The following is a 16,584-nucleotide window of genomic DNA, read 5'->3' on the forward strand; positions in this document are numbered from 1 at the left end:
AGACGTCGCAAAATAATCAATCAGATGCAAGCTTGCCGTTCTATCTGCACGCCAGCCTGTTTGGTCATGTGGTGTCTTTAAAGCCCCGTAAAAATGAAGTATTTGATATAGAGTTCTGCCCTCAACATGACTCGAAAGCGCAGATTTTAACATCGCTCCCAGTTTTTATTTGGCACCAATTGACCATGGAAAACCGGAGATAAGATCCTTTTAATTTAGAGAGATGTGTAGAGCGAGTGAAGGTGCCCCTTCAGGGAACTCAGACACACGGCTTTCACTTGTCACTGCGACAGTGCAGTAAACCTGCATGTGCTAAATCTGTTGGCCCTCTGGGGGCCACTGCTGGCTGGGCGCCCTAGGCAATTGCCTGGTTTGCTTAATGCAATGCGACGCCTCTGCCCAAGTCTGATTATTTGTCATAAATTTAAAAATATGTGAAGAGGACTTTAGATACTAGCTTTTTAGCTAAACCAGCTTTAAAAAAAACAACAACAACAACAACAAAACAACAACACATTATTAAATTCCGAATGGTTCAGTGACTATACATGTGAAACTCGTGGGGTTCGATACCTTTAGCAAGGTTAAAAGCCACTGGAACAATTGCCTCATACATACATACATACATACATACATATATAGAGGGCTAACTTCACCTGCATCATGTTGATTTTTGTGCTGCCAACGCCTGTTTGGTTATCCACCTGCGAGACAGCGACGTGGGCTTACTGTTCTAATTTCAACCTCTCTTTCGGACATCCTGTTTACGCTGCTAATGCTAGTAACTATTCCACTTGAACTGCATAATCTGATGTTCTCCGACGTTCAGAAAATGTCGAGCTGACATTCTGTAAAAATTCCATACAAACACCACCCACCTGGAAAAAAGGTATGTAACCAAGCTATCGTGTTGCCGCGTTTTTTCGATTAGGATGGTGTTTTTAACCAAATATGTTAAGAAGAGTTCCGAAGGCAACAGGTTGCAGCTGTGCTAACGCCATAACAAACAAACGCCAGTGTTAAATTTGCTTTAAAATTCAGATCACTTATTTTTCCCTCCAAGAAAGCTTTTTGTGTTAGCTACCATAGTTTAAAGTGTAAATAGCGTAAACGACGCAAATGGGTGATGGGCACTTTGGTTACTTGACGTAGCGACTTGCTAGGATGCTAAGCTACAGACGACTTAACTGATATGTTCATAATAGTAATAATTGAGGCGTTTAGCTACAGTGGCTTATTAATTCATTGGCTGCCATTCACGGCTCAAGTTAACTGAATAGCAATCGTCAGTTTGTATAAGGCAGTCATGCTTCAAAGAGGACAAGAGGGAAGTGTCACTGATTCACAGACTTTGAAGAAACTCTGGACACTTTGGCTTTGTGTGAAATTTGACAGTCAATGTGTGAACTCCAACCCCACGCACTAAAGTACAGTAGAGTTAAAACAATGATGAGGATACCTTTGAGCACAAGGTCACATTAGATTTATTTTTACCTCCTGATGAGCCAGGGCATTCGTAATGGCAAAACAACAGTTTTAATGCACGTAATGCATATTAAACCAATCAAGATGTTGTATGATGAACAGTGTTGTTAATATTACTTTAAAAAAGTAATTAATTACAGTTACTAATTACTTCTCCCAAAAAGTAATTGCGTTAGTAACTCAGTTACCTGAATGTAAGAATAATTAGTTACTTGGCAAAGTAACTGGTGATAATTTTCATGTTTTTTTTTTTTAATCCTCAAAAAAAAAAAAAAAAAAAAAAACAGGTCGCACAATGTGAAGTTCAAAGGGTTTTGGGGGACAATTGGCCCTAGCCCAATTATTTACCCTAAAATTAACTACACACAGGGGTATTGCGGATATTGCAATAACTAGATAGTAACCTTTGCTATGTGTGGAAGTCATTTAATGTTGTGAATCAACCGTTAAAGTTGTAAACATTGCTCCCGTTATTGCATTAGTTCCCTTCTGTCTACTTTTGACATGTGTAAGTTTTAAAACTATTTCATCATTTAAAGATAAATTTAAGTCAAAATTTTGCCGATTTAGGAGTGTTTTAGATAAAAAGTTACTTAGGTTCGCTAGGAAGGTTCCTTACAACATAGCCTTCCTGAGAGGTTTACTGCTTTAAAATGGCGGCTGTTTACTAACGCCTCTAGTTCTTTATTATACATGTTGCTAATGCAGCCATGTCTGTCATTTGCATCTAGTTCTGTATAAATGTGATATCTACCGAAGCATCATGTGGGCGTAGTTTGTAGGCTATTGGCTACAGTCAGGTATTATTGGAGCCACCTAGCATAGTAGCATCGCGTTTGCAACGGCGTCACCCTCCCTTGCCTCCTTCCCACTCCTGCTCTGCTCTTTCGTCTCCGTGAGTCCGACTCTCACATTGTCAGTCAACCAACATAGTAACGCACGCCTTTCCCGCCTCAGTAACGGTAACGGCGTTGCCAAGATGAGAAAAGTAATTAATAGATTACTCACTCAGTGTTTCCCACAGGATTTTAGGAGACTGTGGTGGGAGGGTCTCTGACCATAGGATTTTTTGAAACTGTGGTGGTGGGCTGCATCGGAGTCGGACAGCCACACCATGTCATGCCACGGCAAATTTTTTTTTTTTTCATTATTTTTTTCCCCCAAGAAGAACCATAACAACGATATATTTGAAATATTTCATTAGCTAGGCTAATGTTATAGCTCTCAGCTACGGTACATGTATGTAAAATGCGTTGCTGAGTACAGCTACGTTACCCTATGTAATAATGCGACTTTTTTTCTCGTAGCAATAGTACGACTTACATCTCGTAGTGACTCAGGGTTGGCAAGAGCCATATTTGACCCCCCCCCCCCAAAAAAAAAAAAAAAAAAAAAAAAAAACCTGATACAGTATGTCTGGAGCAGCAAAAAATTAAAAGCCTTGTACAAGCCTTATAATTATCAATACTAGCTATATTAGCCTACTATAAAAATGACTAAGTTGGCTAGAAATACATAATTAGCCTTCATGATTAAATGTTTATTTTCCCTGCAGTGGATCCTATAGCGCACCACGTGACTACTCTGTTGTACGATGACACCACAAGTTTAACTTCATTACAATATTAATGAATTGAAAGAATGTTTGTATCATGTTAGTCCTCCTAGAAATCCTATTAAAACAAAAAATATATTTCCCTCCCCCATCTTTTTCCATTTAAAAAAAAAAAAAAAAAAAAAAAAAACTCTGAAGCAGCACTAAAGAGCCGCATGCGGCCCAAGAGCCGCGGGTTTCAGACCGCCGTCGTAGCCCTCCTTTTTTCTTTTTATTTGACCCTCATAAGTACTACATACCACAACAATAACAGTCCTTCTGTCAACTGACCCATTTACAGGACAGGGGGAATTCTAATGGCCGTGTAAAGAGTTTTTCTTGATTCAGTGAGAAGTTGAATAGTTTTTTCCCCGTTGTTCGTGAACTAAATTTCCACACAAACGCACATCGAGGTACCATTAACTTAGCAAGGAGAGGTAAGAGAGTCATTTTTCGAGTGTCCCAGAGCTCGCGAAATTGTGGGGAGGGGCATTTATCCAACTTTCGTCAGCCATAATTGTCTGAAGTTGGCGCGTCGGTGTTGTGCCGAAAAATAGCCACTCCACGCGAAATGTCCCCCCGACGGGAGCGCCCACACGTCACTCGTACAAACAGCCTTTTCTTACCAATCGATGGACACGGAAACGACGTTCTTGTACCGTGAATATGTATCATTTTACTCTGCTTGAACTAATAAATACTTTACTGTGACCAACGCTCTGAAAATAGAGCAAGGCTTTATTTTGGGCCCCGCCTCTCCGCGCAAGTTCAATCAAAGTTTGCTTTCCGTCCAAGACGGCCGTCCACCGCTCACTTTCGCCGAAAAGTCCGATCGAAACTATTGTAATGCCCCGGATATGGGGAAGAAGGAGAGAAGTCTGTATTTGCTTACCCACTCGATTGTGGTAACAATAATAAAGAAAAACAATAACAAAATAACAGCGGGCTGCTACGACATGCGACCGCTATCTCTCGCTATCTCGCTCGTTCTCCCATTCTTCCTACTCGCTCCCCTTGCGTCTCTTAAATAAATAAATAAATAAATAAAATACTACTCTAAAATGCTGCTCTCGCTGGCGCGGGTAGTAGAGTGGAGTGGGCTACAGCTGTGTAATCGGCTGACTGACGCATCTGATTAGTATCTTTTTTTTTTTCGGGGGGGGGGGCGGCGCAAACGAGACTGTGGCGGGCCCAAACGAGACTGTGGCGGGCCGCCACAGTCTCGTCCATTAGTGGGAAACACTGCTCACTACTGAAGAAAATAACTGCATTAGTAACGCCGTTATATTCTAACGCCGTTATTAACAACACTGATGATGAATATAATGGTATATACATTAATTGAACAATTTTAAGATGGAAAAAGAAGGAATACTGTTGACTCAATATAAGAACTTGATGAGTCTTCTGGTGATGCTTGGCCCATGCTTTATGAAGAAGATTTAGTTTACGCACTGAGCCGCTAATGCTTGCTGTAAACGCTCTAATCATGTTCCATTATTGCTTATTATTCTGTTGGTTCTGGTGCACTTTCCCACCAGCCTCCACCACTGAGTCCTTGTTACTGTTTGCTAATGAAATGAGAGCATTGTCTCCAGGGTACTTTATTTTAGGTCAACTACATTGCAGTGACTATGAATACAAAAAGGGTGCACAAAGTTAGGTTAGCTGTGGCTTACTTTATTATTATCATCATAATTAATCAGTTTAATTAATTAGGAGTTTATTTTGCTATAGTTTAATAATAACATGACTAGGGATGTCCCGGTCGCATATTTTTGCACCCGAGTCCTGTTACATTCATTTACTAGTCCTTCTCAAAAAATTAGCATATTTTGATCAGGTTCATTATTTTCTGTAATGTACTGATAAACATTAGACTTTCATATATTTTAGATTCATTACACACAACTGAAGTAGTTGAAGCCTTCCATTGTTTTAATATTGCTGATTTTGGCAAAAAGGTCAAGAAAAACAAAAATCCCTATCTCTAAAAACTTGCATATCATGAAAAGGTACTCTAAAGAAGCTACTAACCTAATCATCGGAATCAACAAATTAACTCAAAAACCCTGCGAAAGATTCCTGAGGCTTTTAAAAACTCCCAGCCTGGTTCATTATTCAAAGCTGTGGGCAAGACTGCCGACCTGACTGCCATCATTGACACCCTCAAGCAAGAGGCTAGGACAAAGAAAGACATTTCTGAGCAAATAGGCTGTTCCCGGTGTGCTGTATCAAGGCACCTCAGTGGGAGGTCTGTGGGAAGGAAAAAGTGTGGCAGGAAACGCTGCACAACCAGAAGAGGCGACTGCACCTTGAGAAAGATTGTGGAGAAGGGCCGATTCCAGACCTTGGGGGACCTGCAGAAACAGTGGACTGAGTCTGGAATAGAAACATCCAGAGCCCCCGTGCACAGGCGTGTGCTGGAAATGGGCTACAGGTGCCGCATTCCCCAGGTCAAGCCGCTTTTTAACCTGAAACAGCGGCAGAAGCGCCTGACCTGGGCTACAGAGAAGCAGCACTGGACTGTTTCTCAGTGGTCCAAAGTACTTTTTTCAGATGAAAGCAAATTTTGCATATCATTCGGAAATCAAGGTGCCAGAGTTTGGAGGAAGACTGGGGAGAAGGAAATGCCAAAATGCCTGAGGTCCATGTCAAGTACCCACAGTCAGTGATTGTCTGGGGTGCCATGTCAGCTGCTGGTGTTGGTCTACTGTGTTTTATCAAGGGCAGGGTCAATGCAGCTAGCTATCAGGAGATTTTGGATCACTTCATACTTCCATCTGCTGAAAAGCTTTATGGAGATGAAGATTTCATTTTCAGAACGACCTGGCACCTGCTCACAGTGCCAAAACCACTGGTAAATGGTTTACTGACCATGGCATTACTGTGCTCAATTGGCCTGCCAACTCTCCTGACCTCTGATCTAAACCCCATAGAGAATCTGTGGGATATTGTGAAGAGGAAGTTGAGAGACACCAGACCCAACACTGTGGATGAGCTTAAGGCCGCTATCGAAGCATCCTGGGCCTCCATAACACCTCAGCAGTGTCACAGGCTGATTGCCTCCATGCCACGCCGCATTTAAGCAGTCATTTCTGCAAAAGGATTCCCGACCAGGTATTGAGTGCATAGCTCATATACCTGTAATTAATTGAAAGTTGACTTTTTTTGTATTAAAAACACTTTTTTTTGTATTGGTCGGATGACATATGCAATTTTTTTTTAGATCGGGATTTTTGTTTTTTCTTGACTTTTTTGCCAAAATCGACAATATTAAAACAATAAAAGGCTTGAACTACTTCAGTTGTGTTTAATGAATCTAAAATACCGTATATGAAAGTCTAATGTTTATCAGTACATTACAGAAAATAATGAACTTTATCACAATATGCTAATTTTTTGAGGGCTAGTAATTCATATGAGTGACTGCACTCAAATTAGCTCATGCTGCCGAGAACAGCCGCTAGACAATGAAGATTAACTAAACGATGCCACATTAACACATTTGTGCCTTTGACCGTAGTGCTACAGAGCCTTCACTCACCTGATCAAAGCTACAAATCTGTCAATCATCGTTCACTTAAAATAGCAACCCAAAGAACAGCATCAGGAGTGAGAGGGCTGTACAAGCATGAAGCAGAAAAACATAAATATATGTTTTTAACCGATCGGCCCGATTTCCAGTCACGTGATCGGATCAGGACATCCCTAAACATGACATTTATAGAATGAGCAGTATCATTTGAAAGTGAGATCGGGTTCAATTACCGAAAATGTTAGTAGTTAGTTATACTGATTCTTCAACATTCATTTCTTTCCGTGGCTGCAGGACCTGTCAAGATAGGTGACAATGTCTTGTCGGGACATCCACGCCACTAACGCTTTTGCGTTCTTCATCGCCTTTGTGTCTGTGGCCGGTTTGACGGTGGCGGCATTAGTCCCTCAGTGGCGAGTGACCCGTCTGGTCACCTTCAATCGCAATGCCAAGAACATCAGTGTGTACGACGGGCTGTGGACAAAATGCGTCAAGCAGGACAGCTATTCGGGTTGTTACTACTTCGATGCTGAGGTACGTGTACGAGATTCCATCTGAAGCCGTGTTGCCATAGTGTGAATAAAGGGAGAGGCAGCACCCTTATCATGTGCACCCTAGTGTAAAGAATCTTTACTAACTCTTCCGGTGCGAATTATATATTTTGTTTAGGTTAGGCTTAAAGGGCACTTATTTAACCAATTGGCTGCCATTGACGGCGCTAGACGTCCAATCTAATTTGACAGGGAGGGGCAAATAATATGTCTATCGCCGTCAATTGCAGCCATTGAGTTAAATGAGTGCCCTGTAAGGGTTAACAACGAACAAAAAATGTGCATGAAAGGGTTAAGTCGTATATTGTGTGAACCACACTACACTGTAGTGTGTTAGGATAAAAAAAAATGTGTTTCAGCATTTTGGTGACTTTTAAAAGGTTGCTGAAAGTGTCCTTACAAATCTTTAAAGTGCGTACGAAAGGATATAAAGTCTTAAATAGCATTATTATGTGAATTAGAATCATATCTTGAGACGATTCGACTATATACAACAATTTGGCAAAACACAGATGACGAGAAATTAGTCTTTTAATCCGCCGTTTAGCCACGCCTACCATTATTGGGCTCTAGCGTCCCCAACAGGAGGATGACGTTGGCAGAGTCATGGTTTCCATCTGATTTAGAATTCAGCCCATTGAGGGGGAATTATTCAGAACGAGGAAAATGCGACGAAGAGAGCCGCAAAATGTCACTGTTTCAGTCTCTCTACTCCAATATTTTTACAGGATATTCTTTATATCGAAGTATTTTTACCCAATTGCTAAATACATGGTACGGTCATGACAAATAAGCCTTGTCCTAAATGGAATATAAAATTATAAAAATGCATTTATTCAGTACGACATGGCAAAATTACTCCATAATGGTCAAAACTGTCGACTTCACCTTTACTGTTGCACCTCCCGAACAATATTTTATGCCACCGTAGTTAGTCAGGCTTTTGCCATTTCCCTGCCCCGGCTTCGGAGTATGTAAACGAACCAAGAGGCGTGACGGCTAACCGACATGCTAACCCGAACCGAGTGACGTCTCAGTCTTATTTTCCCTTTTCGAAGCGAAAAATCACACAAAACTAGCCCGGATCATGTCACACGGCGGCGGGGTTGTCGATTGTCTCGCCGATCGGCAACCCGCCATCGACAATCCGCCCGGCGGCCAGCAAGTTACAGCTCATTCCCCTGCTACGGACAGTAGCTCACCGGGGAATCAGCTGGAGAGTACCACCGGACAAACCGGCTGACATCGGAGGAGGGCATAGCTGCCACATGTTCAACACGAATATGGCGTAAAATAATGCTTTACTACACGGCGAAGACATACACAGAGAGCGGCATGCAGTTGTTGTGCAGATAACATGGCAGGATGTGTCTGAGGAGAACTTTTCTACATGTCCGTCCATGATCAAACGTAATAAATAAAATAAATAATAAAAATAAATAATAATAAATAAAAAATAGTCCTTTATCTAAAGAAAGTTTGTAGTGTTTACTTTGTAATCGCTGTATTCGCGGCCATTTTTAACACAAAGTTTGTGATGGGGTTGAAAATTTGACAGATCACAGGGCACACGAAGAGGGCAAATAAGCCGAGTATAGAGAGGGTGTGCAAACATGCCGCCAGTCGTCGGCCGAGTGGCATCGCGGTGGACAATTAGCCACAAAATGCAAGCCTCCTCCGTTTTAAAGCCTGTGCCATGATCTCAGTATTTGACATAATACAAAATATGATGTTTACTCACTTCCTCGTAAGTCCAGTAGTCCCACAGTCGTAGGCCTTGTTTTGACCATTACCCGCGGAGAACGGGAACCTTTTCAAACCCAAAAAGGCTCAGACGCCTCTCCCTGGTGCAGCAACAATTTTCTGCAGCCGTTTGGCTGACGTGATGCAAAAAATAAACGAATTAATCCGCAAAATCTGCTGCGAGTCCATCTGCATGCTATAAAGCAATGCTGTATTGTGAGATGCTGACCCGGGTGACGTCACATTTGCATTCGTCCTAAACCCGAGACTGAAGCCGTAATCACTTATTTCATGGCGTGGGATTCAAAAATTGAATATATAAAACGATCGCTTCCACACACATCCAAGCGGTCCTTTACATTCAGGAGCATAAAACACCGCGTGACATATGAAGTAAACATGCTTTTTGGGGTCATACGCACTTTAAAACTAGCTATGTTTTTAATTTTTTTGCATGTTGCATTGCAGGGTAAAATTGACCAATGTTGTAAACCCAGCAACCAAAATGTTAAATTTCATCATTGGTCTTATGTTTTCAGTGGTACTCTAAAGTAGACCAACTGGACCTGAGGTTATTGCAGTTCTGCGTGCCTGCGGGTCTGGCCTTCGGATCGCTGGCCTTGCTGTTGTGCATGGCCGGCATGTGTAAAACCTGCTGCTGCTCTGACAAGCCCGAACCGGACATTAAGAGCGTCCGCTTCTTGGTGAACAGCGCCGGCTGCCACCTAGTGGCTGGCGCATTCCTTTTTTTGGGCGGCGCCATCGCGATGGCGCCCTCCGTGTGGTTCCTGTTCGGTACCAAGGCGCTGAACAACCGATACGACCACATTTTCTCAGACGGTTTTGCTCCGTACGTGGCCATTGGCTGCTCCGGGGGGCTGATTCTTGCCGCCCTGCTCATGTTCATGTGGTACTGCATGTGTAAGAAGTTGCCCTCGCCCTTCTGGTTGCCTCTTTCCTCGATGCCCACCTCCGCATCCAACCAGCCGCTCACGGCCAACGGATTTCCGCCGTCGCCGATTTACGCTTCTCAAGCATTGCCGCCTCAGGCCTACCCTCCCACGGTGATCGACACGCAGCAATACGTGCCCGCGCAGGGCTACATTCAAAGCGTGGCTGCCCCTGCGCCACCGCAAGTGTACATGTCTCAGATTTCTGCGCCTGATGGTTACGGCTCAGAGGTGGGAGGAACACAGGCCTACAGCTACGCGCCCTCTCAGAGCTACGCGCCCTCTCAGAGCTACGCACCCTCTCAGAGCTACGCGCCCTCTCAGAGCTACGCACCAAGCTACACCGGCCACCGCTATTCCACCCGCTCTCGGATGTCTGCCATTGAGATTGACATTCCTGTGGTGACACAGTAAGAAATGTCCTTCCAGGACACATTAATATTATTACTCTCTAAGAGTGTCAGCTGAAATTGATAGTACTACTACAATAGGCTTACTAAATTGCCGATCACAGAAGCAAACATCAGTAGGGAGTTTTGGACTAATTTCAGGATATGAAGGAAAATGAACAAAAAGTCGCAGGACATACAGCTGTGTGTATGTTTTAGAACAATACTTAAATACATTCCAAGATACCAGCCATGAATGGTTACTGAGTGCCCACAAACTAACACTACACTGGATGCCTAACCCTAACCAACTATTGATCGGTTTTCTGTTACAGTGAAACCTCTAAAGTCAAAATCCTGCATTCAGAATTTTCAATAAAAATACAGAAGTACCTTGACTTGAGAGTAGCTGTATTTTTGCATTTGGTAATTAATCCGCGCCGACTGCACAAAACTCAACAGGATGAACTATTTCACTAATTCAGTGACACCAGCTTTGTAAGCAACTTATTATGCATCTTGGCATTTGTTATTTAATCAGGTGGTTAACTTTACACTTGTCGGCGCTAATGAATGTTCAAATAAATGTTGCTTATAAACATTTAAATTTTGACTTGGGGTTCCACTGTGGATTAAAGTTGATACTGTATTTGGAGGCCTTTACATTGAATGCCAATTCCTCTGCTGTTATTATATTGAATGTTGAAAATTCACCGATTGATAGAAGGATGAAGGTGCTCATCAATGCTACTAAAACACTGTAAAACTAATTTGTCTTTTGTGTAACGAGTTGTCGCTCGTAATGTTGAGCAATGCACTAACTGAGTACTAATGTTGAGTACCTATTGTGCCACTTTACAATGCCTTAAACTGTTACTGTTTTTGTGTGTGTGGTCGCTTGTGTATTACTGTGTGGCTTGTACAGAATGATACTGGCATAGAAAAAAAAAGGAAAAAAAATTCAAACGTGGGAAGGAAAATTGTCAGCAGAACATTGAGAAGTTTCACACATTCCTAAACATATTTTTGTATTTCTTTTTATAATGAGCACATTATAGCACTGTTTTATTTTTGGTTGTGTTAGTCAAAAATGTTTTTATACACTCAACTTTTTTGCTATTAAACCTAACCATTGTTTTGCCCTCATAAAATGACAATAATTAAGTCCCTGATGTATGACCTGCTCTATGATCTAATAAGAATCAATCTTCATGTACACAGTAGTCCCAAGAGAGGAGAATGTCGGTTGATTAAGCTCTGATTTTAGCGCCTTGGTGTTTACTCTCGTCTTTGAAGTGAAGCGAAGTGCAGCTGGTAGCTTTAAACGCAGCAGTGTGCCTATTTCATACCACCATTTAAAAAATGTTTGCCGACTTCAGTGGCCGATGATTAATAACAGTTTTGTTCAGGAAGCGCAGCACAATGCGTTATTGCTGACTGACCAGCATCTCCTTTGTCTTGGCCGACGAAAACTACATACTCAGACTCCGTGGGGTGTATGCAAGGGATGGGGATTAAGGCTCTTAACACAGATGGCTTTCATATGTTGTTTGGCTCGAAAGAGACGGGGCGGAGCTGGGGTTGCCACGGGAGACGGCATCTCACTGAAGATGCAGACTGCTGGCTGGCTCATGAATATAATGCAACCAAGTGTAGCGCTGCCTATGCGTTTTCAGAATGGACCACAGAAGACACCCCCTCCCTTCGAACCTTGTTATCCAATCGATTGGCACTTCAAGCAAGCACCCCCTTAGTCACAACCTGCCACCATCACCCCTTCTCAAAAAATTTACCACGGCACCGGCACAAGCAACATTTGTCCATCCCCCACATCAAGCTTCCTTTATCCTCACTCACACCACCTCTCATGCTTTGTCAGGGAAAGTGACTATTAGCTCCCGTTTTACAATAGCCACAGCTAAATCATAAATTCATATTATCACTGAATCTTCACAAAAAAAACACTAAAGAAATTGTAATACTGAATTTCATTTATTTACTCAAGGGTAGATGGGGAAGACATATATTTGGGATAATGAATCGCACTTTTTTTCCCCCCATAGTTTGGCTGGTCCTACGACTCAATACCAGGGTCGTGCAGGGACCGATGGAAGGGCAGGTGCTCATAGATCAAAAGGAGCCCATGAGCAACAATTTAATACACCTTAAAACAATACAACTTCCAGTTTAACTAGCTTTATGGTGGTATATTTGGCTGTGACTGTGACAGACTTTAATTAGGAGGGGGTAACAGTGAATAGAAATCAACACTGTCATCAACACGTTCTGGCTACGACTATATCAGAACTTCCTTACTCGTTGTTCATCTGAGGACAAACCAAATTAGATATTCACTAAGCAGCCAGCACAGTTTTTTTCCAAAACTTATTTCATTATTAGAGAATTTAAAGAGGTGTACCTTTCTAGATAACTTTGTGAAGAGAATGGACAAATATTGTTGCCTATAGAAAGTAGAGACACACGAATCGAAATAGCCTTGGGGTGGGGGGGTGGGGTATTTTATTATTAAATTAGAAAACTACAGTATGTAATAAAAAATTACATATTTTTTAAAAATCCCCACAATAAACCTTGTATAAGAATTTTCACTACAGTATTTGCTCAAACACGGTTTAATAGGGTAACACCGTTTGTTTTCAACCACCAGATTTCCTCCGACTCATCACCACACACTCAGTTCACAGAGGAACAGCGTGGAGGGGGTTATGCGGCAAACAGATGGCTTTAAGAAATAAAAGTGTTTTCGTTGTTCAAGTAAAGTACTCGGTGACGTGCCTGCGCAGTCAGCCAGCACACGCACACACAAAAAAAGCCCAGTCAAAAGGGGCACTTTGGGCATGTAGGGGTGAAGGGGCAGGTGCTCAAGCACCCTCCGCCCCCCCGCCCTGCACGTGCCTGCTTAATATTCATGTGCGTATAATATACAGTATATTTATATCTTAATATTTGACCCACGTGACCAAGAAGTAAACATTACCAACAGTAATTTGTTGTGTAGTCTTGTTTATGCGTTGTGTAGCTTAATAACTATTAATGTTTTATGTAAAAATTCTTCGCACGTATTCAACCTGTTGCTCTTTATTATCATGCATTTAACCCTTTAAGGGACAGTGGTCACGGCAATGGACAGCAATGCAAAAGTTGACTTTTAAGACCTTTAACCATTTATAGGGCAAGTGACTATTTTTGGTCATTAAAAAAAATCCACTAAATATTAGCTATTTTTTAAATTATTAATGATGATTATAATTCTTGTTTTATATTATTTTATATTACTTTATATAATATAACATTATTAATTAATATAATGTTAATAAAAGCTAATTTTAAAAAAAAACTGGTTGCTGGTAGATTTTTTTGGGATTGTATTTAACTCATTGCATGCCATTGAAAGCGCTAGTTGTACAATTCATCAAAAATGGGAGAGGTGGCCGTGAATAGCGCTCGACGTCTAATCCATTTTGACTCAGAAGGGTAAATGATTGGACATCTCGCAAGGTCAATGGGAGCCAATGACTTAAATAAGTGCCCTGTAAGGGTTAATTTTTTTAAAAAGTCATAATTTGTGTAAGAAAGCATTAATATGAAATATCTGTTCTCGATCTTGGATTTTTTTTTTTTTTTTAAAGCCTTTTCTCCCACAAAATGTGACTTATAGTCAGTCCAGTCAGTGTGACTTATATATGGCGGAAAACACAGATAAGACTGAAAAAGCAGTTCCTGCTCTTGCACTCCTCTCTAAAAGAAAATGCTGTATTTTAAGCCAAAACAACTGTTGTGTTTGATAGAACAATATGTCTATATGCTGCCATAGCAGATCCATGGCGTAGGAAGCCCCGAACTATTTTTAATTTGTCCGTTTTACCCTGGAAACCCCAGTTTTACAGACATCGCATAACCGCTTTTGTTTCAACCCAGCCATAAAACAAAGGTATATTTATATTTATTATTCAAAATGTCTGTCATTTTTAGCTTAGAATCATTAATTGATGTGTAATATTTCGTTTAAAAAAAAAAAAGATTCACTCGCATATTTTAAACTTTTAAACAAACGACGTCACAATGGAAAAAAATGGTGTCTGTAAAAAAGACACGTGTATCTACCTCATAACTATCGCTTAATTGTATTTTTTTGTTACTGTCGCATTTTCTCTGATATGTTGGATGATAAATAATCGATCCAAACCAAGAAAAATTGAAAAAAACGTTTAAAAGGGTAAATATATGAAAAAGAAAATCTCGACCACTCCTCTATGTCTGCGATTTCTGCATCGCGACCCTCGTTACCTTACCATGTTTCACCCATAAAATCCCCAAAGAATCCTGTTGTGGCCATTCACAGCTGTGTCTTGACACTCAGTGATACATGCTACATGGAGTTTTTGGATCGAAACAAGGTAAGTACGTGATAATATCTCGTTAAAGTCATGGCGTCTGTAATTCTGCCCTTGCGTGCTCTCACCTCCAGATAGGGTTTTGTTGTTTAAAAAGTTTTTTTTTTTAATTCCCTCCTGTTCAAAATTTTTCTTCCCCCAGAAAATTGAGATTTTAAGCTTTCCAATGATGTATCACACATGCATATTGGACAATTTTGAAATTTTGCTTAATTGGGGGTCTCAGCGGAACTTCAAGTCACCTGAGTGTTTTCCGCCATATGGTATTTTTTTCATCTTCTTTACTGGTGCGACTTAGACGCTTGTGCTTATAAAAAAAATACAATAATATAAAAATAAGTGCACAGTAAAATCTGTGGTTGCTTAAAGCGTCATGGAATTTGGAAGGAGGTGCAGCTTGAAGGGTAATGTTTTTTTTATTTTTTTTTTTATTGTGTGTGTGTGTGTGGGGGGGGGGTGTATTCAGCTGTTTACTGTAGACTATGATTACACAGTTGTAATAGTTCCCCAAATCACAAAAACAGGACCTCTTATTATCTGCAAATGATACGACGTGGTGGCCTTAATTGCAAATGGCCCATTGAAGACTTGATTCCTCCTACTGTAATCATAAATAGGAGTGTGAATGGTTGTTTGTCGAGATATGCCTGACAATTAGCTGCTGACTAGTCTAGTGTGTACTAGTGATGCACGATAATGCATTTTTCAGCCGATACCGATAACCGATAATTTCCTCCTCGTTCCAACCGATAACCGATAATGTCAAGCCGACAATTTTATTAAAGATTTATGTAAAATTTTAAAGTATACACAAGAGAAAATATTGCTGTGCAAAAATAATATTGCTCTTTTTTTTTTTTTCAACATCAAATGTGAACAAGTAGTAGTGGTAGTAAATTCCAACATCTAAATAAAGACAGATTGTCTGACATTGTGTAATGGTAAACTTTTGGCAACAATTACTTACAGAGTAAATACATAAGTTGCACAAAAATGGCTTTAAAAGTATGCCATTCCTAAAGTATAACATTACTACACAGCAAAAACACAGCTCCTTAAGACTAGTTAAAGTCCCTTGTTTTCAGTGTAAATCTATTGGAAATAAGTTAAATTAACTGCCAGCACTTCAAGTATATTTCACTCAGATTTCTTGAAGAAAAATGGCCAGCTGAAAATAAGATTAACAGCCTTATTTTAAGCAATAAATTATTATATATAATCCTAAAAAAAAAAAAAAAATTGTCAGATATGTTCTTTATTCAAGAATATGTATGGTTCAAAACATTATTTGAAAGCAATTTTTTCTTGATTTAGGTGAAAAATGACCTTATTTTTGTATATGTTTGGGCTTAATAAGAACAAATTGCAATATTTAGTTCAAGTAAGTGGAATAATCTGGCGCATTCAACTAGTCTTCAACACTCAAACAAGATGGGGAAAATTATTTGACTAGATTTAAGAAGAATGATCTGATTAAGACGTCATAAATTTAAAGCGTACTGAATGCATTACTGACTGGATGACTTCTTTGTGTCGTTTGGTGCATGTTACAATTATCAACTAACCACTGTGCCGTCATGATAAACATGGTTTGTTGACATCAACTGTGTAAATGTCCGTGGTAAAACTGATGTGATCGACATGTCTTTCACGAAGAATCGTGGTCGTATAAACTGCATTATTTTTTCATCCAGGGGTTTGGCTATCGGGTCATTTCGGGAATTTCCTCCCGCCTGTGCCCTTCAGTCCGCCCGGCTGCCAAATTAGCACCCGCGCCAGGCCTCTGTCTTGAACCGGAGTGGCGGCGGCAGCAAAGTTCGTACCGTATATCCGCCCGCCCCGGCCGGTGTTCTATCAAAATTTGCTCCCTTATAAAATTTTGCTCCCAAAGCTTTTGTGGCGCTGAAGAAGCCCTCTTT

General features: G+C 40.8%; 2 protein-coding genes across 4 annotated transcripts in view; one reads left to right on the forward strand and one right to left on the reverse strand.

Moving 5' to 3' along the window:
• Positions 1 to 16,584, reverse strand: part of adam22 (ADAM metallopeptidase domain 22) — a 133,693-nt gene that overhangs the window by 52,810 nt on the left and 64,299 nt on the right. Inside the window, exon 1 of one of the 3 annotated variants that reach the window (XM_057833950.1) lies at positions 657 to 1,303. The exons of the other annotated variants lie outside the window; for them this stretch is intronic. Coding sequence (XP_057689933.1) covers positions 657 to 665 — 9 coding nt within the window. The 5' untranslated portion in view covers positions 666 to 1,303. Of the gene's footprint in view, positions 1 to 656; positions 1,304 to 16,584 lie in introns of those variants that run through there. 3 annotated transcript variants of the gene reach the window in all.
• Positions 596 to 12,762, forward strand: cldn12 (claudin 12). Its single transcript, XM_057833954.1, has 3 exons — positions 596 to 889; positions 6,912 to 7,151; positions 9,451 to 12,762. The coding sequence occupies exons 2-3, from the start codon at positions 6,933 to 6,935 to the stop codon at positions 10,273 to 10,275; spliced, it is 1,044 nt and encodes a 347-aa protein (XP_057689937.1). The 5' UTR covers positions 596 to 889; positions 6,912 to 6,932; the 3' UTR covers positions 10,276 to 12,762.

Source organism: Corythoichthys intestinalis, chromosome 4 (assembly GCF_030265065.1).
Source record: "Corythoichthys intestinalis isolate RoL2023-P3 chromosome 4, ASM3026506v1, whole genome shotgun sequence".
NCBI lineage: Eukaryota > Metazoa > Chordata > Actinopteri > Syngnathiformes > Syngnathidae > Corythoichthys > Corythoichthys intestinalis.

Excerpts from the sequence above, each read along its gene's own strand:
- cldn12 (XM_057833954.1), top strand. The coding sequence starts at position 6,933 with ATGTCTTGTCGGGACATCCACGCCACTAACGCTTTTGCGTTCTTCATC. Across the intron at positions 7,152-9,450 it reads GTTACTACTTCGATGCTGAG|TGGTACTCTAAAGTAGACCA; the intron begins GTACGTGTACGA and ends TTATGTTTTCAG.